Source organism: Vombatus ursinus, unplaced genomic scaffold (genome assembly GCF_900497805.2).
Source record: "Vombatus ursinus unplaced genomic scaffold, bare-nosed wombat genome assembly UNPS02014832.1, whole genome shotgun sequence".
In the NCBI taxonomy this organism is placed as follows: Eukaryota; Metazoa; Chordata; class Mammalia; order Diprotodontia; family Vombatidae; genus Vombatus; species Vombatus ursinus.
This window is the reverse complement of record NW_020954610.1, coordinates 66415108-66441052: the sequence shown is the minus strand read 5'-3', so window position 1 is coordinate 66441052 and position 25945 is coordinate 66415108. Positions and strand designations below refer to the sequence as shown.

The following is a 25945-nucleotide window of genomic DNA, read 5'->3' as shown; positions in this document are numbered from 1 at the left end:
CTGTGAGTTCATCAATGTAGGCATTCCTTCCATGGTACAAAACAAAACCCATCCACACTTCCTCATCTTGTGCAATTCTTATCCATGTTCTACCATTGACCCTTGATAGAGAATCTACCCAATATGCTACTAAAGATCTTACTCCAGGTTTTTGTTTTTCCTTTTACATTTTATGGGTACCAGGGCAGTACATGGGCTACTTGTCATCCTTCACTATCATTACATGGTGGTTCCAAACATTTCTTGTTCCAAACATATACTCAATCCTTTACAGCATTTTTAACAAATAAGGTATAATATATATATGCAATCCACATACATATATGTACATATACTTATATATAAATGAATATATATTCTTATATGTGTATGTAAGATTCAAATGTAAAAAGAGATTTGTATGTGTTTATATATATATATATATATATATTATATACACACAAAAAAATATGGTAAAGTATAAGAAACATATTCAGACTTTACCTTTCGGGCATCTGGCCATGTTGGGACATAAATATAGTGTCCAAAACTGTTATCAATTGGTACAGAGTACGGCCTCTTTTCTATCTTGGTATCAGGTCCATCTCCACAAGTTCCCTTGGACACAGAGGCTATGGACATGTTAAGCTTCATGAGTTCTTCATTCAGTTGATTTACAAGAAGTTGCTGTTCCACTATTTTATCATTCTTGGTAAGAAAAAGAAAAAAAAAAATTAAATGTCAAAACCTAACTACATACATATAGAGGAACATGGTGATTAAATATCAGTTTTACACTAATTAAAGAGCCTAGTTTTAGTTAAATTCGTTATGTGTCTGAAACTCAGCCTTCTGGCATCCTCCAAGGTAAGAAATAATGAGTAACTTGGATCTGAGCAGAAAAATGTCTACTGAAGAAAAATAAAGAAGTAAAAGATCTTCTGAAGAGTAATCCCAAATATAAATACAAAGATTACACCTGATGCATAAGGATTGGCCCAGTGTTCCAACCACACCGAAAGGAGGACTCTAATGGTCTGATGATGTCTATAAAATATTATCCTTTTTATCTAACATCCAAAATGTGGGAAAATGAATAATAAAAGACTGAACTATGAGAAAAGCCAGAATATCAAAGAATAGCTTAAAATAAAAACAATAGCATCAGAGATTAGAAGTGGCAACAAAGACTCCCCACACAACAAACACTGTGTGACAACAGATAAGAGCCCCAGGCCGTCAAGAGCTAGATGATGGAATGATTTTGCAATCCAGGGCTTAGGAAGAACGAGTGCTAGCCAATATCTCAACACTTTACCCTCCTTGAAACTGCAGGTGTCAGAGATGGCTACACTGTGTGAGGCATGGAAAAAGAGTCCTTTAACTTCAGCAAGTCCTAAGAATATCTGATACCTCCTATTGAAAGCGTAGCCCTCGTGCCATTCCAATGACATGCCAATGAGTCTTACAATTTTATGACCCACACCATCTACTTCTCAACATTAAAACGATGATTTGTAGAATCCTAAGAGTCAGAAATGACTGAGGAGGACATTTAGTTAAATCTCCCATCAACACATTAATTCCTTTCCATAATAAACTGTTCATAATGATGTCAATGAGTCACTAAGAAAACATTAGGATTTGTTTAATATAATCTGTAAGAACACTAGAAATTATACAGTTCATTGTAGAGAGATTTTCTTTCCCAAAAGTTAAAATTTTAAAAATTAACAAGGTAAAGGATTAAATTCTCTGGAAAACTCCTTGCAATCTGGATTAAAAGGGGTACTTTACTATGTAATCATTAATATACACAATCTCTAAGTTGGAAGGAACCTCAGAAGTATCATCTATCCATACCCATATGAGAAATCCCCTTTCCAACATCCCTGAAAAATGGTCATCCTGATCTACTTGAAGATCTCCCACAGTTAGAGACCCATACCTTCCTGAAGTAACCTATTTCATTTCTCAACAGTTCTAATAGTTAGCTTTCCCTTACATTCAACCATAATCTGATTTCTTCCCTTTCCTCAACTTGCTAATATTTCTGTCTACTGCAGCCAAGCACAAAAAAGTCTAATACTTCTTTTGGTTGACAACCCTTAAAAAAATCTAAGACAGCTATCACATTTCTTCCTAAGCCTCTTCTCTACACTAAATATTCTTAGTTTTTTTGTTTTTGTTGTTTTGTTTTTAACCAGCTTTGTACAGCATGCATTCCATTCCCCTCAAACCTGGTAACCAGCTTCTATACACACTTGATATTATTTCTGTCCTTTCTAAAATGTAGCAACAGACCAAGGTAGAATGACAGTGGGGGACCATTATACTTATGGTCAAGGGATTTTCTCAAAGGCAAAACACAAATCAGTGATAGAGTAGGACAGGATAGTCTAAAGAATTCTTATATAACAGTGAATTTGAAATTGGAGGATCTGATTTAAAATATTGAGTCTGCTACCACTTGTGTAGATACCAAGACCACAAACCATAATGAGCAGCAGTAGAATATAGACACCAGATGGAAAATTGGGATGAATAAAAATAACAACACATTAAACTCTGAGGTTTAGACTATGCAGCAAGTCAACAAATAAATAGGTAAGATTCCAGAAGACATATGGTTAGTTAATCAATAAGCATTAATATTAAGTGCCTACTAGGTGTTAGATACTGTGCTAAGTGCTGGGGATATATAATTTAAAATTCAATGCAAAGCATCAATGGCATCAAAAAACAGGCTGATAAAAAGCAATCATAAAATAGGCAAATTTAAAAAGTCACCCCATATGTAAATAATGAGAATCAAGAAAGGCAATGAGATAGAAACAAGGACACACAAGACAGAAATAAACAGAAGGATGACAAGTCTGAAGGGTAAAGCAAAATTGGGAGTCAGGAGTGGAAGCACAGAGTCAGGAGCTAATAGGTAGATCCACCAGAACTAACAGGCCAGGGAAAGCAAGAAGACACTCAAGGTACCAGCATCAGACAGAAAAATCCCTCATACTTATTTGTTAAAAGAGGAGACAGTCTCAAGACATGAACAACCAAAGGCCTACAGGTTGGAGATGAAAAGGAAGTGTAATAAGAAGGCTAGATTCTACTATACAGATTCCATTTTCTTTAGTGCTGTTTGAATTTACTAAATTTTAAGCTCTGAGTCAACCTCTTAACTTCTTTTAGTCTTTTCAGTGCCTGACAATTAGTCTATGCTTAACAAATTTAAAATGTGTGCTACTAATTTCTAATGAATTTAACTATAATTCAGTTCAACAAGTATCAATATACCAGGTCCTGGAAATACAAAGACAAATAAAAGAAATAGTTCCTGTCCTCAAGGAGCTTACACTCCACTGGGAGGGGTGGTGCCTTAACAGCATATACAAGTATAGTAAGTATAGTACAGGGAAAATTGAGAAAGCACTAACCACAGAGAGAATCAGGAATAAGGTGGTACCTGAGTTCAGTCTTGATGGAAAACAACAATTCTTAGAGACAGAAATAAGGAGGGAGTCTGAAATGCATTCCAGGTATGGAGTGGAATGGTATTTGTGGAATAAGCAGAGGCAAGAAATGGAGTGCTGAGAGTCTGGGAGTCAGGTCTAATCCAATTAGAAGGAAAGACAGAGTTTACAAAGAAGAGTAATATGAAGTAAAGCTAAAAAGGTAAGATGGAGCCACATTGTAAAGGACCTTTTAAGTACCAGGGTAAATTTTTTTTTTATTTCATCCTAAAGGCATTGGAGCCACTGAAGATTTTTGAGGAGGGGAATGACATAGTTAAACTTGTGTCTTAGGAAGTTTATTTAGGCAATAGTAGAAGTTAGATTAGAGAGAGGAAAGCATGGAAGTAGAGAGATCAGGTGGAGGTTAATACAGTAAGTCCAAGGGAAAGGAAGTGAGGGCATTAACAAGGGTGGTGAGTAGGTGAGTCGTACATAGTATAGATATAACACTTGATAACTAGATATGAGATGGTAAGGTGAATCAAGGGCAATGCCAGGAGACTGGGAAGATAGTGGTAACCTCAAGCTAAAAAGAGAATTCAGAGGAGGGGCATGTTTAGAAAAGAAGATAATTAATTTTGCTTTAGAGATACTGAGTATGAAATAGCTATGAAACATCCAGAAAGAGATATCTATCAGGCAGCTGAGAATGTGGAACTAAAGTTCAAGATTAAGGCTGGATAAAAAAAAATGGGGGAGTCTTATATAGAAAGATGGTTGGTTCCTTGGTTCCTGGAAACTGATGAAATCTCCAAAAGAGACACTGTAGAGCAGGAGTTATTAACCTGGAATCCACAAACCAGGGGTCAACACATAGATTTCAAGCCTTTATGAACTTAGATTGAAATCACTAATCTTAAATTAAAATTTAGCATTTTCTTCAATTATTTTAAAACATTGTTTAATCTGAATGTCTATTATATCAATGTATATCAATTATCATTACAAAAAATAAATTCAAACTACTAGATCTATTTATGCTAGGCATAAGATAAAGACCTAATAGTGATGGATGAAGTTAAGATTCCCCCACCCCTTCCCCTACTCACCCTCCTTTCTGAAATCCATGCCAAGCCACCCTCTTCTAGTTACTCCCTACTCCTCCTCCCCCTCTTGTACACGTAATACCTTTGTCTTTCCCTCCTCTTCCTTCTTAGAACTAATTCTCACAAAAGGATCTGATATCAGCTATTTATGCTTTAAATTAATATCAAATCTACCTCTCCTAAGAGTATGTACACTTTAAAACATAGCTCCACTTGTGATGTGAAAGGTTTTAATATCCTATTAAAGGAATTTCAGGCATCAAAAATCACAGACCAGGAAAGGAAGGAGGGTAGGAGTTGTTTACCCCAGAAATATTTCACAAATACCACGTACACGGAAGGTTAGCCCAAATGTACAAATATTTAATCAGGAGTAAAGGAATTTTCAAAATGAGAGTTAAATAAGATATAATAAGGAGGGAAATATGAGAATATTTTAAAAGAAAAAATGACTGGCTGAATTGTTATTTTACATTTAATAGTACAAAACACAGTAATATTACAGTATCTTAAAAACTCGGGGAAGAAAAGATGAAGAAAAGCATTCAAAATATCACAAAGATAGGCCACCACAGCCTAACCCCATCATTGGATGTGTATAAAATGTATGTCATGTGGTTTTAAAGAAACATTAAAAAATGTTTTTTTTTAAATGTTCCAACTTTAAAAAATAAAATAAAATCTCCCAACTTTAGCCACTATTGCATTTAACTCTTCTAGGATTCTGTGTTTAGAATTCTTCAAACCCTATTTTTCTGAAAGTAACAGTTATTAAAGACATTAGGTTGAAATGACCTAAGACCATGCTGTTATCCTTACACTCATCTTCTAATATAAGCATTAAGTTTAGTTATATGTTCTATTTCAACTAAATTGGCATGATGAAGTCATACCTGTAATCGATTCACTTTCTGCGCCTCTTTCAAAGACAGCAAATGTTCTTTGTTTTCCTGTGTCATTGTCTGCATTTGATGCTGTAATTCCTTTAACTCTAGTTCCTTCTGATTGAATACCACTTCATCAGCAGCTAGAGCGCACTAGATATAAGTAATTAAGACACATTGAGTCACAATGGAAGAAAAAGATTAGGGTTGGTGAGAAAAGACTAACTCTCCTAAGCGTGAGGCCATGACCAGCCCTTCAATCAATACCCTCAAACCCCCTAACAGTTTTTCCTGCAGACTACAAACCCTGCCAAGCTCTGCCTCATCCTTAAAAAACTTGAAAATATTTAACCGACAGGAAGGCAGTTCATTAGAGCTGTAGTCTAGGGATTCAAGGGCAAAATTAGGCAGTGACTTTTAACTTGAAAAAGAATTTGGGTTAAAATCCAATTGAGATTTCAAAAATCTCAAGGACTTTTTTTTCCCTGCATTCCTTTTCTTAGTAATTAAATAGAAGAATTAACCCAATGCCTGTTTGTGAATGGGGCTACTAATACAAAGGCAAAAACTTTAAAAATATAAAATAGTCACTTTACAACAAGATTCACAAGCAGTCATGCACAATCAAAATTCTTTAAATAAGTTATCCTGGCACATTAAAATATTGGCTATAAAAATTCTCGTGTATACATGGTTCTTCAAGAGGCAGTATGATATAGTAGAAAGGGCATTGTACCAAGAATGAGCACATTGGAGTTCTATTCCTAGGTCTTCTACTTAGGTAGCTTTGTAACCTTCGATAATCACTTTAATTCTATGGGCTTCAGTTTCCTGATATGTAAAATAAGGGAGAAGTTACACTAGATAAAAGTCAAGGTCCCCTTTCAGTTCTGAAATTCTATGATCCATTGAATAATACCATGAAGTGAAATAAATACACATGTAATTTTTATCATGAATAGTATTTCCATGCACAGGCAAGTATCCACCTTAAATGTTCAAAGATATTTTAAAATAGAACCCCTAACCTACAGAGGTCAATTTGATTTAAACAAGCATTTATGAGGCACTCATTAGGTACCAGGAACTGTGTCATAGATAGATACAAAAAGGAAATATTCCCTTCCTTCAAGAAGTTTATCGTCTGTCAAAATGTATTTCATTACAAAGTGACTTAAAATTAGAATTACTATAGTGTTTGCTGAGATGGTCATTGACCATTGATATGGTAATTCAGTGCTTCGACAACAAAACAATTTATATAGCATTTTAAAGTAAGGTGGGTAGTGCAAGTATTATTCTCATCTTACAGATGAGGAAACTAAGGCTTTGAGATCCCAGAGCCAGCAAGTTCCTGAGGAAGGACTAGAACTCAGATCTCCTGACTTAAGTCCAGGGCTCCATCTACTACATTATAAAATGAAGAATATATTTTTAAAACTCACACATACTATGTATGTCTTATAGAAAACTAACAACAAAGAGTATTGAGCAAAATCCTAAATATATAAGCTACTGATTCAACTTAGTTTGAATATCTCCATCTATTTATTAATGGATTTAATCTATTTGCTCTTCCAGTTCTACATATTTTTCCATTTTTCATGCTATATTATATACATTGATATTTTGTTTAACTTATTCACTAAAAGACAACTTTCATTTTAGGATGCCTTTAGACATAACCCCTAATTTCCTAAAAGTTGCAGGCAAAATGCCTTAGCAGCATAGAACAGTTTTGACTAAGCTCCCAAGCTCTTTTCCAATTAGGATATTTTAGAAATCTAATATGAACTAAAAGGCTGTAACACATTTTGCCAATTTCTAAAAGAAGCCATTCTGGTCAATAATGTCTGAATCCCTATCATCTCTTCAATAAAAATCCTGCTGGAATCACACTTCCTTTAAAATTTTCACCTCAGCAGAAAAATGGAAATTTTATAGTAGCTCAAGTCAGAATTCTGATGATACCTGACAAAGTTATAAGTATTGGGGTGTGAAGAATTAAGGAATAAAAAGAAGATCACTGTCATAAAAGAAAGCAGTCCCAGCTCCCTTGGTGGTAATTCACAGGAGCTTTCCAATCAAAGAAGTAAACCTTTGCCTGGTGTCTGATTCTGAGTCCCAAGGATAAGAAGGCAGCTATTATCTTTTGTCCTTCTCCCAACATTTACCTTGCCTAGAGTCTTCCCAGGTATCCTGTAGTTTCATCAAAACTACCACTATAGTAATTAATTCTTAGGATGGAGGTCCATCAATGTTTTCAGCTTAGTACTAAATTTTTTACATCTAAAAAGTATCAGAAAGTAAACAGGGAGAAAAAAGGAAAAACAAAAAACAGAAAAGAGAGAAAAGGGAGAAGTAAAGAGATGTATACTGCATAAAACTAAAGAATAACTTTAGGTAACTCAGGGCCAGCTTAAAATGCAGCTCTTCTATGACATCTTTCCCAGTCCCCCAATTAGCATCAATCCTATTCAACCATCAATCAGACCTCACAAAGCACTTGGTGTCGGCCTCTGGTGTGAAATCATCATATATGCTTTTGGTTTTGAGTTGTAAGTTTCTGTGTCACAGCTTTCTACTATATTGTGAATTCCAAGAGGAAATAGAATTTTTTAACTTATCTAATTTTTGCAGATCTCTCATGATAGCGCAGTTCTTTATGTGCTGGGGGGGGAGAGATTTAATAAATTTTTATTTAAAATGGAAGGTGCCACAGTTTGTTTATAACTATTCATAAATCTAGGATACAAAAAATAGATGGAGAGCAAGTTTAACCACAGGCAGAAAGGGAAAGTTACTCCTCCCCTTGCATATGAACTTTATGGACTTTAGATTACAGTCATTTTGGAAGCCCAAAGGAAAAAACTCTTCCTCATCTACATGCATATCCCAAATTCACTACTTCCATGCTCTAGTAATTCTCTTTTCCCTTTCTGCCTATGGAGGTGGTTCAGTCTCCCTGGGCCCTTGGCCTAAGTCTATATGGGGCAGCTAGGTGGCGCAGTGCATAGAGCACTGGCCCTGAAGTCAGGAGGACCTGAGTTCAAATATGACCTCAGACCAAACACTTGACACTTACTAGTTGTGTGACCCTAGGCAAGTCATTTAACCCCAATTGCCTTAAAAAAAAAAGTCTATATGACAGCTACAGAGTAAATCAAGAATTTACTACAACAATAGTAATAAATAAATACTAATATTAAAAACCCAGACAATGCTGCAAATTTGTTTGAGAAGCAGAGGTATAGCATTTAAGACTCTTTTTTTTGGACTGGACTTCATTGATTTCATTGGAGGGAACCCTCAGTGAAAACTTTCCTATAATGAACAGAGGCACCTCTGCTACAACTTGATAATCTTGCAGAGCTGCCTGGGGCTTGCCCAGGGTCCCAGAGCCAATCCATGTACCAGGTGAGACTTGAACCCACATCTTACTAACTTCTAGGTCAGCTTTCTAACCACAGTGTCATCCTGCCTCTCCTATTTTAAGACAATGCTACATTTAGACATATACGACTTACTGCCATATGTGCCATATCGAGCTAAAATGCTGAATTTTCTTATCTTGTTTTTTACTATAAATATATATATTTATATGTAATGCAGGAGTGAGGAATCTTTTTTCTTTAAAGGATCACTTAGCCCCAGTGGAGAGGGGGGAACATACCTTGTTGCAGGCCACACAAGCAAAAGAAAAAAAAAGAAGAAGAAAAAAAGAAAAAAAAATATATATATATATATTCAGTTCCAGGGTATTTTTAACTACAAGACAAAAAATTTTTTAAATGAACCACTTAATTGCCCTATGAACTAAGTACAGAGTATATAAAACTCTTAAATATAAAAAAATACATATTTCTTTTGCAGAGCAGGCTAATAAATAGGAATAAAGAGAAGACTGGAAGGGAAAGAGTTAATGGGAAAGGAAGAAGAAAACAAAAAATGGTAAGATTTTCTCATGGTCCTTTAAAGTCTCTAAAATTTTCTAAAATATTCTCAGAATTTTTCATTTCAATTTAGTCTTTAAGGTTATATCTAAATACCTGGCATTTTTTAAGTTCCCTTTTCAGCTGGAGAACTGTAATGTGGTGTGGTCCATCTTGGACATGGCCAATTGCTTGGTTACTTTTGAATGGGTTAGAAATGTCCTTCTTCATCTCCTGGGTCATGTTGAACCATTCTTGTAATCTGTGCTGTTGACTTTGTGTTAAGTTAACAACATCTTTTAGGTCAGCCAGGAATGTGAAGGCCTCCTCAATACAATTTTGGTAACCAAAACACTCGCCTTGAAGCTGGGCTACTTGCTCTTCAAGAGAATGGATCCGACTCTTATCTTTGTTCCCATCCTGGGATAGCTGGGTAGTCTGGCTCAGGGAACTGGCTTGTTGACTCTGCAAAGCTTCTCGAAGCAGTTTTATCTCAAATTCCATCTCATCCATCCTGTCCCAGTCAGGGTTGTAGTTTACAATGGGTTTATTTCTGATGTTCCGTGCTCGGTTAGCATATTTGAGAGAATTTAAAGATTCATCAAAATCAGAGGATGATGGGCTGATACACGTTATCATAACAGTCTTAGCATTGCCTCCCAGAGAATCTTTTAGGATTCTGGTAATTTTAGCATCCCTATATGGGATGTGTGTACCCTTCTTGCGTGGGTCTCCAAGAGCACTTATTACATTTCCTAGAGCCAGTAACCCACTGTTGATCTGAATGGATTCTTTGAATCGTTCTCCTGTATTCCCAGTTTTAGTTGCTCTTTCTGATCCAGCCAGGTCCACAAAATGGAATTTTGAAACAATTTGTCGAGTAGACTGCTGAGATACATCTTGAGCCATTTCCATACTTTTCCGACATGGTGTAAAATCCTGTTGGCTAATGCTGATAGTGAAAACAGCATGAGATCGACTAGAGTGCTCATTCATTTGCGTAGTACCTGTATGACGAGCTGCATTACCCATTTCCAAAAGACTCATCACTTCATCTGCATTCTCCACTGAACATTCCTTGGCACCAACAATCACTTTAAAAAGTAAAAGAATTTTAAGAACCACTAGTTTTCAGTCAAGATTCATTATAAATTTTATTACTGGACAATAGTCCTGAATTTTGTAAGACAACCCATCCAACATAGGTACTACCATAAAAAAAATTGGGAATACTGTTAAAGTATTACAAGAATAGCTCATAATTAGCAACAGTTAGACATTTGAGGGGGAAAAGGATGTATTTTAAAGGAAACAAAATTTAAACTTTACAAAATTAAATGCACAAATTGTAAACACATGGTTACAATTACAATTTTAAACACGTAAGTTAAAAACATTCTAACAGCAGTTAGTTACTAATTTTAGAGTGTTTTGTTATTTTTTATTATAAGCCTTTGTATGTCAATTGTAGCTAAATGTGGCAAAATTGTTACTAGCACTTTATATCCTATTAATTTTCTAACATTAACAATTTTTATATAATAAAAGGGGATTCTACCTTTACTCAATTTGAAATGCACAGTAAAAGTGAAGTTTTAGTTCCTTAAGTGAAAAATATAAATCAACTTTTAGTGGTGATCAATACTTTAATTCCGTATTTCAAAGATATGTGCAGTTTCATCAAGGTTGGTATTCCCTCCTCTACAGTAGACTAGAAGCCCTGACACACATTATTAGTTGATGTCTTCAAGAGTTGCTATAGCCCCCAAAAAAGTCATTACCTCCTGGTCAATTTTCTGGTGATCAGTCTATGCAAGTTTAGCTAGTGCAGTCCTTGGATGACAAACTCTTTCTAGCTGGAGAGGTAATGTGGCAGAAGGATAAGGTTTCAGACTTGAAGAATGAAAGATCTGAGTTAAAACCCTGAGACTGTTTGTATGACCCTGGGTAAGACATTTATCATCTCTGTACCTAAGTTTCCTCATCTGTAAAAAGGAGATAATACTTATTGAACCTGTCTCGGGGTTGTCGTGAGATGTAAATAAGGTAACAAACTACTTTGCGAACCCTGTAAGACACTCTATCAATCTCAATGGTTATTATTATTATTATCATTGTTAGGTAGATATTCCAGAACTTGTAATCTCTGCTAGTAATGCCTTCAAGGGCTGAATATAACGTATGATTGTCAGCTTCGTACAATGATTGGTATAGAGCCTTACAGGAGAAACAATATTTTCGTTTTCAAATATCCTGAACATGATTAAATGAACTTTGGCTGTAACTTACACAGAAAAGTTATAAAAATTCAGATGAAAGAATGTATTTGGATATATTAAGGCTTATAAATTGATGCTAGCACAGATCTCCAATCTTATTTTGGAAAGGAACTACTTCTTACTTACTTAACTTAAATCTGTAGGTTGATAATAAGACCCATGAGCAAGATACAGATAAAGTGCCCATGAGCCACTGGAAAGTCAGAAGTTTCCACCATAACTCTTGTGTTATTTTAATTCAGGGAAGGAGCCATGATAGTGGCTGGCAGCTAAGTGGCACAGTGGACAGAGTGCCAGGTGTGGAGTCAGGAAAACTCATCTTCCTGGTTCAAATCTGGCCTCAGACCCTTACTAGCTTTGTGACCCTGGGCAAGTCACTTAACTCTGCCTGAGTTTCCTCATCTGTAAGATGAGCTGGAGAAGGAAACAGCAAACCACTCCAGTATTTTTGCCAAGAATATTTCAAAGGGTTCACAAAGAGTAAGACACAGCTGAAAAACCACTGACCAACGACAACAACAACAAAAAAAAAACCATGATAGTGTTTGGCTCCACACTGATGGTTTCCACCAAGGCTCCAAAAATTGATCCATCAAGCAGGGAACTAGTACTCTGGGAAGTACTAGGGAAGAACTTCAGCTATGTAGCCACACATGATCACTATATAACTATATAGTTATAACTCTATAACCAGCCCACATCCTTTTCCAATCATAATTATTCTGAATGAAAACCCTTTATGACACATTTTGTGCACAGGACAACATCAATAATATGCTATATTCCATTTACACCCACCACATGTCTCCACTGCCCTTTGGGTCATCCACAAATTTGGTTCTCCAAAGATTGTTATATTCTATGATTTTTAGCTGGAGAATGTCAGATGTGAGAGAACAATGGTTAAAAACGATGAGTTGTTTTGTTTTGGGGAGCAGTCTGCAATCGTTGAACGTACTGCACAATCTCCCAAATGTAATCCAAACCATTGCCTTCCTCCTATTCAATTCTGGGCATAGCTCATAGCCCATCTGCCAAGCCTGCCAAAATATATGTACTGATAGACTAACTTAATGAGTGGTTCCATCTAATTACATATCATAACCTGGAAAATGGGTGTTCTTAATTTACTTGGTTTTTCCTATATGAATTGTTAGGCTGAACTCTTTTGAGATGTGAAGTTGATTTAGGAGACATGATGAAATCAGCACAATGTTATCTGTGAACATAAGCGTTTAGAGAGCTTCACTATCTAAGGGAAACTCTTTTCCATTTGAACTGTAGGCTAGACATCTTCCATGACAAGGGTGAACAAGTTTGATAAACATAACTTCTCCTTGTTTTATGCTTTGCCTAAAATTGATAATCAGAGTATCATAGAACAAAGTTATCTTTGTTGTTAAATATATCAAAGAATCTTGTATGATCCTATATATGCACGAAGATATCTTATCGAATGAAAGACTACATTTGTTCTACTGAGTCAAAGGCTGTTTTTGTAAATCAATAAATAATAAACATAGCAAGTTCTTGTATTCTCTGCACCATTCAAAGGATCATTTACTCAATCATGTACCTGGGTTTTCATAACAATGCTCTTTCCTGGTTCTCCTCCCTACCTATCTGTCCACTCTTTGTCTCCTTTGCTGGAAATTCTATGTCCCACCCCCACCTCTATGGGTGTCCTTCCTCACCTTTCCTCTAGACTACTGCAATATCCTCATTGTTTTCCCTAATCAATATCTTTCCCCTCTTCAATCCATCTTCTATCAGTCATCAAAAGCTGTGTCATTTCCATGCTTAAGAAGTTTCAATGACTCCCTATTGCTTCTAGAATAAAACTCCTGTACTTGGCACTAAAAGCCCTTTACAATCTGGCTCCCACCTACCTTTCCAGGCTGATTTTCTATTACTCCCCCTATGTGCTTTATGTTCTTGCTATAATGGCTTCTTTGTTGTTCCCCATCCATACTATTCCATCTCCTGCCTCCAGACTTTGTACTTATAGCAGGAATGGACTCCTACCTACTCCTTGCCTCCTGCAATCCCTAGCTTCCTTCATGTCTCAGCCCAAGGGCCACTTCCTAGATAAAGCCTCTCCTGATCTCTTGAGGTATTAGGACCTTCTCCTTCACCCAAAATTCCTTTGTATATAGTTTGTATTTATTCATTTTTACATAGGTTGTGCCACCCTCCCTACCCCTACCCCAGGTCCCATGATCATAGAATGTAAGCTCCTTGACAGCAAAGGCTATTTCATTTCACATTTGTATTCCCGGAACTTAACACACTGCGAACACTTAGCAAGTGTTTGTTGAATGATTAATAAATCCTTTGGTGCCATTTTCACTTCCTCTATATAGGGAAGAAGTGAGATATCCAAGTCCAAAGATAGTAATTCAACTATCATCAATGGTGAAAATCGCTTGTCATATAAATGTCAATAAATTTGTTCAATTTTTTAATTGTCTGTTGCCTTCCTTTTATCTTTAAAATGGTCTGAGGCTAATATGGCTTCACTCTTCTCACATCAAACTTTCTGCACTTATTTTTCCCTCTGCTCTTCTCTGCTGTTTTATTAAGCAAAATAACTTACTATCTTGGTGATGGGGTGGCATATTGGACACAGCCTAGAGTCAGGAAGATCTAAGTTCCAATCCTGCCCTCACACACTTAACTGGTTGTGTAATCAAGTCATTTTGACTCTGTTTCCCCAACTGTAAAATGGGGATAACAATAGCATTCACCTCTCAGAGTTGTTGTGAGGATAAAATTAGATAATATAAGCAAAGTGCTTTGCAAACCTTGAAGCACTATATAAATGCTGGTTACCATTATTATTACCTCCCATATTATCCTCCACCAGATTTTTGCAAATTAATGTCTATTCTAAACCAGAGGCCCTTGGCTTCCATGTTTTTCCATTTGCTGAGAGGGTCTGTGGGATCTTCTAGCCTCTTTATTCTGGCAAATGATTTAACATTGATTAAACATCCTAATGAAATGGCTATACTCTGCCATTTATGTCTTTTTCTTTATCTACTTCCTTATTTTTCAGTATCAATAGTTTTTTTTTGACTGTCAAGTTAGATCTATTATTATTGCATGCTATATCTTCATCTCATATTTATCCTCTCTTCTATGTTGTTGTTGATTTTAACATTTCCTCAAACTAGACAATGTTCTGGACTGCATAGTGAAGCACATTTGGAAATGACTTCCATTAATTATTAGTCAATTCCTATCTGTTAAGATAGAGCCAAATTAATTTTTTTTATGATACTGCACTATGCTTGCTAAATCCAGTAGCTTCTGATTCTTTTCTTAAAGAAAATATTTCTGATATACAGACATGAGATTTCTGAGTATTCTATATGCTATTGTTTTTTTCTTAAAATCCTGAACCATGTTTTCCCAACATTTCTCAGCATCCTCCCCCGTACCTAGGAACTCTGTACAAACTGACATAGTTTGGATGATCTCAAGTTATTTATCAAGTTTCCTAATTCTTTATCATTTTCCACAGATACTAGAAATACATTATAATTAAATTATGTTCATGATAATCTTTTTGCCTATGCTCAACACAAACACTGATCAAGATGACCTCTTGGTCACCCCACAAAATATTTCTTATTGCCTTCAGATATAAAAAAAAAAGGAAAAATAGTAAGCTGTCCTTCCAATTAGCTATAATATTCTTTTATCTTTTGTCTTTTTAAATTATGAGAATATCAATATTTATGTAGTTTGATTCTTCTAGTAGGAAGAATTGGGGGGGCAGCTAGGTGGTGCAGTGGGTAGAGCACCAGCCCTGGAGTCAGGAGGACCTGAGTTCAAATCTGGCCTCAGACACATAATACTTCCTAGCTGTGTGACTCTGGACAAGTCACTTAACCCCAATTGCCTCACTAAAAAAAAAAAAAAACAAAAACAAAAAACAGAACAACAAAAAACCAAACAAACAAAAAAAAAGAACTGGCATATTAGTTGTATCCAGAAGTGAAAGTTCTAGTCTTGAGTCCTTGGCTCTGGTTGGTAAACTTCCATTTTGTCTAGTTTCAGGCCTACCAAGCCACCTCTTGGATGTCTCCATGCAGTGCCATTTGCACTAGAGCTTCCATCTCTATCTAGAACTGAAAGTCATCCTCACCCTGTGATTCTAGACTTTTCCCCTCATCTGGCCTAGTCTCACATCTCACCATGCCACTTATGCCATGATGCTTCACATGAGGCCCCACTGCTCCCTGTTAATATGGACAAGCCTATTAATCAGCCAGTAAATCCAATTATCATTTACTATGTCTTCTCTGTCCAAAACACTCCTAGCTAGAGGTCAGAAGGGGCTAAAACACAAGAAAGGCCTTCTGATTCAAAATGGGTATTTTTCACCCAAGAAAGGGGCTGAGGATTGAATAGCTCAATTCCATATACAGAGGCCACTGAGTTAAGGGACTTGCCTCCAGGGCATTAACTACATTTATAGCTAGGTCTCTAGCTACTCTTCTGAATAAAATCCCCAAGGAGTATGGAAAAAGGAATGGACTAAACTGAGACTGTGGACCTAAGGCAAGGTAGAGTGAGGGCCTTACAGAGGAAAGTTGCTTTTCAGACCTCCATTCCTCTCTGACCTCCATTCCTGAGATAACAACCTCAGAGTGGAGACTCTGAGGGAGTCAAAGGAAAGAACTCCAGCAAATCTTAAGATAAAGATACTTGCCTTAACTGAGAGATCATTATAGAACTCCATTTGAAAAGAACACCATAATACACCCAGCTAAAGAGAACCCAATACCATCCAGCCAAGTCAGTGGCTGAAAGCAGAAAAAGACTGCAGCTGCCTGTCAAAGAATAAGCCCAAGTCCAGTGGATCGATCTACCCAGAAGAGATATAGTACCCTGCAAAGAGCCCAGAAACCAAATGATCTGTCCAGTCCAGTTGAGCAATAACATCCCACTGGCAGCACAGCCTGCCTGGCACTGTCTGGCAGCTGCTGCCTAGTGACAGAGTGGCCTGATGGACCCAATTCAATAGTAGTCAAGCCCAGCAAGGAGTCAGAGCAAAAGCTAAACAATCTGATTGATCTATCTCAACAGCAGACTGAACTTTCCGGCCAAGATACTATATCTTACAAGAAGCATGCCCAGTGGAGACACTGTCTGTCCAGTGGAGACACTGTACCTCATGAGGTAATAACCCGTTGAGTAGTGGAGTGACTTGATATCAATAATATCACACCCCACAACTAACTTCATAAGAACCCTCCAGAGAAAGAGAAGACATCAAAACCTTGCAATTCTGAACATGTGAGTTACCTTGGCTACATATGTTTCCTGTAAGTGGGCCTCATTACCACTGTTCTCTGAGTTTAAGGCCACTCTTCAAGCTATGAGTTCTGTATTCCCCTGTTGGTGCAAGGGGAAATATTTTATAACTCTTAGTGCCACCTGAGTGAATGCCTTTGCTAAAGCACCAAGTCTACAGGCTGATTATTAAGGGAAAACACACTGCTGGGGTCTCATCAGCTAGGGCTGGGAGGATAGCCATCTACAGGGTTACCTCAAGAATCCTAAGTAGTAGCAGCAACCATCTCTTTGAGGACCCAACCTGCCAGCATGAATGGGGTTGGGATAAGTGAGCCTGGAATCTGAGAGAGGGGTTACATATAAATTGGAAGATAAAAAATAGAGCAGATGGAAGGTAATTTTAGAGCAGATGGTACTAATAGTTGGGGAAGTGGGGTCAGAAAAGGCCTCCTGGAGTAGATAGCACTTAGGCTGAGTCTTAAAGAAGCCAGATCAGGCATTCCAAGGGTCAGGTTAGGAAGGATAGCATTCCAAGCATGGAGAACAACCAATGCAAAGGCATGGCTATGGAAGATGAAATCTCTTGTGTGAGGAACAAGGGAATTGTATGGCAGGATCACAGAGTATGTGAAGGGGAGCAGAATATAAGATGATGGAAAAAGGCAAGAAAGGGCCAGGTTGTGAACAGCTTTAAAATGAGGAAAAGAAGATTCTATATTTGACCAGGAAGCAAGAGGAAACAACTAGAGTTTGTTGAATAGGTGGTGACGTGAACAGACCTATACTTCAGGAAAATTCCTTCTACAGGTAAGTGGAGAGTGAAGTGAAGTTGGGGAGAGACTTGAGGCAGGGAGATCAATCTCCCTATGTGTGAAATAGCTAGAAGACTATTTTCATTGTTCAAGCGGGAGGCAATGAAAGTCTGAACTAGGATGGCTGCTGTGTGAATGGAGAGAGAGGACATATGTAAACATTACTGCAGAGAAAGAAATTACAAGATTTGAAAACTGACTTGATATATGGAATAAGCAAGAAAGAGATGAGTTGCGAACCTGAGTAACTAGAAAGATGATGGTTCCTCAAAGTTCAGATGACAGAAGAGCTTTCAGGGAAAGACAATGAGTTCTATTTTGGACATGTTGAGTTTGAGATGCCTACAGGGCAGTGGGACTAGAACTCATGAGAAAGATAAGGCCAGATCTGAGAGAAACCTATAGAGAAATGACCATTGACCCTGTGAGCACTGATAGGATTCACTGAAAGAAAGTGCAGAGAAAAAAGAAAAAAGGATCCATGACAGAGCACTGGTAGATGGACATCCAGGGAGCAAACAAGACACAAAAAAAGATCTAGCAAACAAGATTGAGAAGGGGAAGTCAGACAGGAAAAGAACCAAGAAAGAGAGGAGACACAAAAACTCTGAAAGAAGAGAATAAATAAAACTACAAGACACTTTATAGAAATAAAGGAAGAATTAAATACTTAGAGAAATATTAATTCTTTAAGGTTGGGCCATATCAACATAAATAATTAAACTACCTAAATTTTTTTCTTTACATATTTAGTGCCATGCCAAATTACCAAGGTATGGTTTGGGAAGAATTACTATGATCATACTCCAAAGGAAAAGAAGAGACTAACTCTTCCTTTTACCTTCTACCTTAAACCACCAAATGCTACCAGTTGGTGCCACCATCTGGTAACACATAGAATAAAATCAGAAATGACCCAAACTATTTTAATTTGGTTCTAGTTCTACCTTACAGAACTAGACAACATAAGAACAAAATTCAGTGGGAAGAGCAAAAGGTCAAGAATCTCAATTGAAACAATTTTTAAAAGTATAAATGAAGGGAAACTAGTACTACCAGATCTTAAACTATATCATAAAGGAATAATCATCAAAATAATTTGGTACTTGTTAAAAAGTAGAAAAGTTGATGAATTGAATAAATTATGAAAACAGAATCTAGAAAAGTTGATGAATTGAATAAATTATGAAAACAGAATCTAGAAATAATCAAATATAGTAGCAGTGTCAGGTTAAAAAAAAAAAACCCAAAGATATCAACTACTGGATTAAGGAATTCTTATCTCACAAAAATTGCTAAGAAAACTGTAAAGTGGTCAGGTAGAAATTAGACTTAAATCCACATTTTACATCATGTACCACAATAAACTCCAAATGGATGCAAAGCCTAAATATTCAAGTTCATATAAAAAATAAAGAAGAAAGAAATAATATGCCTTTTACAACTACGGCTAAGGGGCTGTCAATCAATAAGCATTTATTTAGGGCTTAACTATGTTCCAAGCACTGTGCTCAGATCTGAAAACACAAAGAAAGGTAAAAGGAGAGAACATATAAATCACTAGGTACACAAGATATATATAGAGTAGATGGAAAGTAATCTCAGAGAGGAAGGCACTACTAGCTGGAGGAACTGTCAAAGGCCTGCTGTAGAAGGTGGGATTTGAACTAAGTCTTAAAGGAAGCCAGGTAAACTAAAAGATGCCACCCTGGCACAGGAGAGATATTGTTTTGGACTATTTAAAGTAACTAGACAGTAGGCTGAAATATTGCCATGGTGCAGGAAATGATGAGCTGGTGGAAAATCTAGAAAAGACTTGGACTCATGAAGGAAGAGGTTATCCATCCTCAGAGAAAGAGAGGATAAATAAGTATAGTACAGCCTTACATAGATGGATATGAATGTATATGTCTATATGAGTATTACAGATATCTAAGCCTATGTATGTGTGTATGTATATGTATGTTTATACCTTTGTGTGTATACATGTATTTTGTATATGTGTGTGTGTATGTGTGTATATTTGTTTATGTATGTGTATCTGTGCTTAAATGTAGCCTTCTTGGGGGAAGGAAGGAAGGAAGGAAGGAAGAGAGAAAAAAAGAACAAAGTAAAAAGTGAACAGCAGAGAACAAAAGAACAAAAGAAAACTTACAAGGAAGCAAAGAAAAAATGGACAGTTCTGAACATAATGTACAGTATTTATTATATAGGCTTTCTTAAAATGGACATTTATTGTTGTATATTTTGAATCCTCTTTTACGTTCGGTTGTACACATGGCAATGCTTCTTTTTCCTTTTCTTATTTTGTATTTAAGTTTCAATATTTAAGTTTATATATTTCTTTTCTTTTCTTATTGTATATTTAAGTTTTAGTATTTAAGTTTAAAATAAATTAATTTTTTTGTTTTGTTTTTGCTAGGCAATGGGGTTAAGTGACTTGCCCAGGGTCACACAGCTAGTAAGTGTTATGTGTCTGAGGCCACATTTGAACTCAGGTCCTCCTGACTCCAGGGCTGGTGCTCTATCCACTGTGCCACCTAGCTGCCCCTACAATAAACTAATTTTTTAAAATATGTATGGAAACAGAAGGAAAGAGTATCCTGCTCAAGGAATATACAACAGGCCACTGTATCTGGATCATGGGTAATAAAGTCTAAGAAGGCTGAAATATAGGAAGAGGACAGGTTGAGAAGGGCTTTATTTGTCTGTTAGTTAAAGGATATTATAGTTATATTATATTTGATCCTAGAAGTAACAGGGAGTGATTCTAGTTTACTGGGGGTGAGGAAGCGAAGAGGAAGCTGAATATGATGTGGTCAGACCTACCCTTTAGGAATAGTCACTGGCAGTTGAATAAAGGATGGATTGGCGTCAGGAGAGACTTGCAGCTGGGACACTAATTAGATTAGAAAGCTACTGCAATGGTCCAAGTGAGAAGTGCTGAGGGTATGAACTAAGGTGGTGGCTGTGTGAGTGGAAAGAAAAAGATATATGTGAGAAATGTCATAAAGAACAAATGAAAATAAGGAATTAGGTGATCCTAAATGATAAATTGGATAATTTCAATTATGTAATACGGAAAAGCTCTTAAACAAGCATTATTATTGCAATTAGAATTAGAACGTAAATAGTTAACTTAGAGAAAACGTTCACCAAAAAAAATCTCCCATAAAAGTCTACTATCCAAGTTATACAGAGAATTGATACCTACATGAGGATATGGATGAACAGTTCTCAAATAAAGAAATGTAAAACTATTAACAATCATATAAAAAAATTCTCCAAATCACTAATGACAAGAGAAATATAAGTTAAAACTGAAGTTCCACCTCATATCCAACAGATTGGCAAATACAGCAAAAAAAGGAAAACAGCAACTTTTGGGAGTAGTTGTAACAGGACAATAAGCACATGAATGTAATGGAATCTTATAAATTGATGAAAAATGAAATTAGAAAAATGTAAGTGAACAATTTAAGCTCCAATATCAATGATAATGTAAAAGGAAACTGAAAGAACTCTAACCTCTACTCAAAGCAGCATACCACAGTAACTTCAAAAGACTCATGATGAAACCTATTTTCTGTCTCTTGGCAAAGAGGTGACAGACCATATATGCAGAATGAGATATACATTCTCTGACTTGGTTAATGTAATGATTTGTTTTGTTGGACTACAAATATTTGTTATAAGAGAGGTCTACTAAGAGATGGCTGAAAGGTGGTAAATTACTAGATAAAGATAGACATGAAAAAAGCTTCAGTAAAACATTTCCTTGTAGATGCAGAGAAGAAAACAAAAAGAAGGGCAGAAAGACACACAAGCAAAGATCAGACTTTTTTTTAGTATATTGATAAAATAATAATAATAATAATAAACTTACAAAACCAAAACTGTCTAACAGAAATTTTAAATTTCTTTTACAATCCCCTTTCTTGTTCATTTTTGTTTACTAAAACATTTGTGTTTGTTGATTGTTAGGTTTACAATAAAAAAAAAAATTTAAAGGAAAAGGCTTAAATGTTGGAGATGAGGGAAAAGGCCATTCACTAGACAGGGGCAGCCTACAGAAAGGAATACAATGACATCCAGCCAAACAGGACTAGAGCTGGTGCTGGGGACTAATATGAAATAAGCCTGGGAAGGTAGGCTGAGAATCACAGATGGCAAGTGAGGAAGTTTCCATTCATTCTCCATAGGCGCACTAAGAGCCACTAAAGATTGTGCCACTTTTCTTTTCGTCAGCACACTCTCTTAGCCTGCCTTCCTGTCATACAGAGGCCCTAAAATTAGTCTGATAATCCATTAACTACCATACTTTTCTTGAGTTCTCACTTTGTGCTCTGGGAAAACAAAACTAATAGATAAAATAAAGAATCAAAAAAATCACAATCCCTCAGGGACTCTCCATTTTATAGGGCAGAAAACTGAAACCCCAAATGGGGAAGGAACTTATCTAAGATCACAAGTAATAAGTGATAGTGTCTAGACCATAACCCAGACCTTCTGAATACAGCAGTAATTTCTGTCAAGAATATTACAGTCCTCCAATATTGCTTTTTTTAGTTTCTAAGCTTTAACAACTTGGTTTTAATCTACCAGTATATATTTTCTGGGATAGGTAGTACTGTGGATGTTTAGTCCAGAACCAAACAGGAGAAAGACAGAAAACTGGACTGCATTTGGGAAACTATAAACAGTTTTTCAGGATCCCAAGCACAAATATCCTCCTCTTTAATGCCAACCTTCTCCTGCTGATGTCATCACATGTGACATGTCATGTGTCATCACAGCTGTGAAGGTAGAAAAACCTTGATCTTGAAATAATCACAATTGAAAGTGACCCAAAGGACAAGGGAGAGGGACAGTGAATGTAAACAGGCTATATAGCATGTTACCATTAATTATCTGTGCACAAAAAAATGACAAAGAATTATCAATGACATGTGTGACTAAGAAAGAAGGTGAGTCAGTAGTGTTGTAAGAGTGAAGGATAACAAAGTACCAAAATATACACTGTCTCCTTTATATTTCTGCTATGAATATCACTTAGGTGCAGCCCTGAGTGAAACTACAACAACTGAGTAGGTACAAAATAAATTATTTTAATAACTATTCTAAGCTTCTGTTTTCTTATCTACATGGTTTATCATAAAGTCTACTAGTAATTCATAAACTATTTGTCTTTTAAGGAAAGGCAAGAATATTTTGCAATTAGGGTTTTTGCTTAGGCAGTTGGGTTTAAGTGACTTGCCCAGGGTCACACAGCTAGTAAGTGTCAAGTGTTTGGTCTGAGGTCACATTTGAACTCAGGTCCTCCTAACTTCAGGGCCAGTGCTCTATCCACCACACCACCTAGCTGCCCCCATTTCTTTTTTTTTTTTTTAAGAAGTGAAACACAGCTAGGGATAAAACTTTTAAGGATTATTAATTAACATACTGATCAAATTCACTAAAGTAGGTTTCTTTACCTGTGTTTCCTTTCTCATCTTCTCTGATGTGTAAATCTTTAATTGATGTTTCCAATTCTAGCAGATCTCGGAGGTCTTCCTTATAGACTTCTATGTAAGATACTTTTATGTTAAAATCAATGCTGCTATTTTCAGAAATGCTTTGAAATAGGTCTTGGATGGCACGTGGAATGATACCTTTTTTATCCTCCGCAACTGATGCTGAAAATGTAGAAAAAGAGGATGCTACCATAAATTTCATTTATGAAGACAGCTATACGGTAGACATGGGTAGGCTGTGACATATTACCAACAAAGAAATGCAAAGGAAAAGCAGCATAAGGATGTCTTTGGAAACATGTACATCCAGAAAAGACAATAGGACCATCATGTGATAAAAGAGAAGGCTAACAATGTTCAGCCCATGTATTCCACTGGAGGCTTCACAACTTGAAAGGATTTAAAGGAAGGTCCCCGGCATGTAAGGTGAATCCCCATAGAGTATGCATGGGAAGACATGAACAAGAGTCACACAGCATGAAACAGTGTAGCTGTTCAGGCTGTGATCTACATCAGGAGAGATGGTATTTAAATTGATGAAAGCACAGAGCCATCAAAATATCTAAGACTAGAAGACAAAGGAAATTATGAATTCATCTTTACTTACATTTTGGTAACTCTTTTGACAGTCTCTTACGCAACCCTTGTAGGCAAGATAGAGAGATGTGGGCTAGGTAGAGTAAGAGCACAGACCCATCAAAATACTAAAAACTTCTTCAAAAATCAATTTATCAATTTTTAAAAAATCAGATCTTTGAAGTTTTATGTGCTTTAATATATGCATCAGTATTAAAAATACTGAAAGGTGATTTATCTAGTATTTCATAACCTCCACTGTTTATCAATTCTACCTTTCCAATATAACTATATTAAATGTAAAATTTTTTAAAACTGACTTAACTTCTACTTTGTACAAGGCATTATAGAGAACAGCAAGAAGTCTAAGGGCCTACAGTCTAGTTGGAAGACAAAATGGACTTAGTAAAAGTTAAGAAACAACACAACACTTAAACAACAATTGATTTGTCTAGCCCTAACCTCTCTCAGGTCTCCTGACTTCCAGTCTGACATCTACAACTGCAGACTGAACATCTTGAACTAGAATGTCCTATAGTCACCTTAAACTCAACAAAACCCTCCCTTCTTCCTAACTTTACCATTATTATAGAAGGGACTATAATCCTCCCAGTCACCCAGGCTTGCAACCTAGGTGTCATCCTCAATTCCTCACTCATCACCATCCCTCCCCCCAACATCCAATCTGTTTTTTTCAAACATCTCTCCTATGCTAAAGCCAATTTGTAGTCATTTATTATATAGAAATATAGATTATTTCGTATCTGCCACTTTACTGAAGCTATTAACCAGCTTGACTAATTTCTTTGCTATTTTCTCATAGATGCCCCATAATGTCTGCAAATAGGGAGAATTTTGTCTCACATTTGCTGCTGCTCATACTTTGTGTTTTTTGTTCTGTAATAACCAGTATTTTTAGAACTATGTCAAATGATAGCGGGAAGTAGACACATCTTTGTTTCACCCCATTTGTACTGGGAAAATTAGCATTTCTCAATTGCAAAAACAAACAAAAAATCCAAATACTAATTGTTGGTTTTAGATAGAGACAGGGGTTTAATTTGTTAGTTTGTTGGTATAGGGAACTTGCCCAACGAAACTCTCTTTACCAATGCAGTTTAAGCACATCATATAGTTACCTAGAGTACAAGATTAAAGTGACTTGCCTAACATCATACAGACAAGTAGGGTCAGATGCACAACTCGGACCCAGATCTTCTTGATTTCAAAGTCAGCCGTTTGTACGTTACACCAGTGATAGCTGGGATATATTTAAGAGGCTCCCTTCAATGCCCATGCTTTTTTTTTTTTAAGGTTTTAAACATATGAATACAGTATTTGGTTATCAAAGTTTTTTTTTCTCCATCTATTGAATTGATCTTGTTTTTGTTGTAGGTATGACAAGACTAATTGTCTTCATGTTGAATTATATTCTTGTACCTCTGATGTGAATCCAATTTGTGAATTTTCACTATGCACTGTAGTATCCTTTTAATCATTTTACTTAAAATATTTGTATCAATATTCATTACTAATATTAATCTAAGGTTTTTGCTCTTTTCTCTCTTTGGTTTGTGTATTAGGATCACATTTTTCTCATAAAAGGTGTTTGTTTGAGTGCCATCCTTTTCTATATTTGGAGAATTTTTTTTTGCTTTAATTATTCTTTAAATGTTTGATAGAATTCACTTTTAAAACCATCAGGCCCAAGGGTTTTTTCTTTGAAAGTTCATTTATGGGTTATTCAATTTCTTTTTCTTAAATTGGGTGGTTTGAAAATCTGTTTTCTGAACTTAATTAAGTTTATTTTTTTTTTGTAGAAATTCATCCATTTACTTTTAATTCTCAGTTTCTCAGGCATATAACCATATTTGATAGGTTTGGATAATTCTCTTTATTTCTTCTGCACTTGTTATGAATTAACCTTGTTCTTTCTTGTCTTGTTCAGTCATTTTTCATTGTGTTCAACTCTCTGTGACCCCATTTAGGGTTTTCTTGGCAAAGACACTGGAATGGTTTGCCATTTCCTTCACTAGCTCATTTTACAGATGAAGAAACGGAGGCAAACAGGGTTAAGTGACTTGCCCATGGTCACACAGTTA

The 25945-nt window shown here is 36.2% G+C and overlaps 1 protein-coding gene across 4 annotated transcripts in view; it reads right to left on the bottom strand.

The window, feature by feature from the left end:
• The window catches only part of LOC114026050 (kinesin-like protein KIF27), a 107548-nt gene that overhangs the window by 68867 nt on the left and 12736 nt on the right, over positions 1 to 25945 (bottom strand). Inside the window, exons 3-7 of one of the 4 annotated variants that reach the window (XM_027839659.1) lie at positions 23875 to 23937; positions 23229 to 23429; positions 9474 to 10450; positions 5434 to 5577; positions 484 to 687 (exon numbers count right to left, since the gene is read on the bottom strand). In XM_027839659.1, coding sequence (XP_027695460.1) covers positions 484 to 687; positions 5434 to 5577; positions 9474 to 10450; positions 23229 to 23429; positions 23875 to 23937 — 1589 coding nt within the window. Of the gene's footprint in view, positions 1 to 483; positions 688 to 5433; positions 5578 to 9473; positions 10451 to 23228; positions 23430 to 23874; positions 23938 to 25945 lie in introns of those variants that run through there. The other 3 variants (XM_027839660.1, XM_027839661.1, XM_027839662.1) reach the window with 3 other exon arrangements.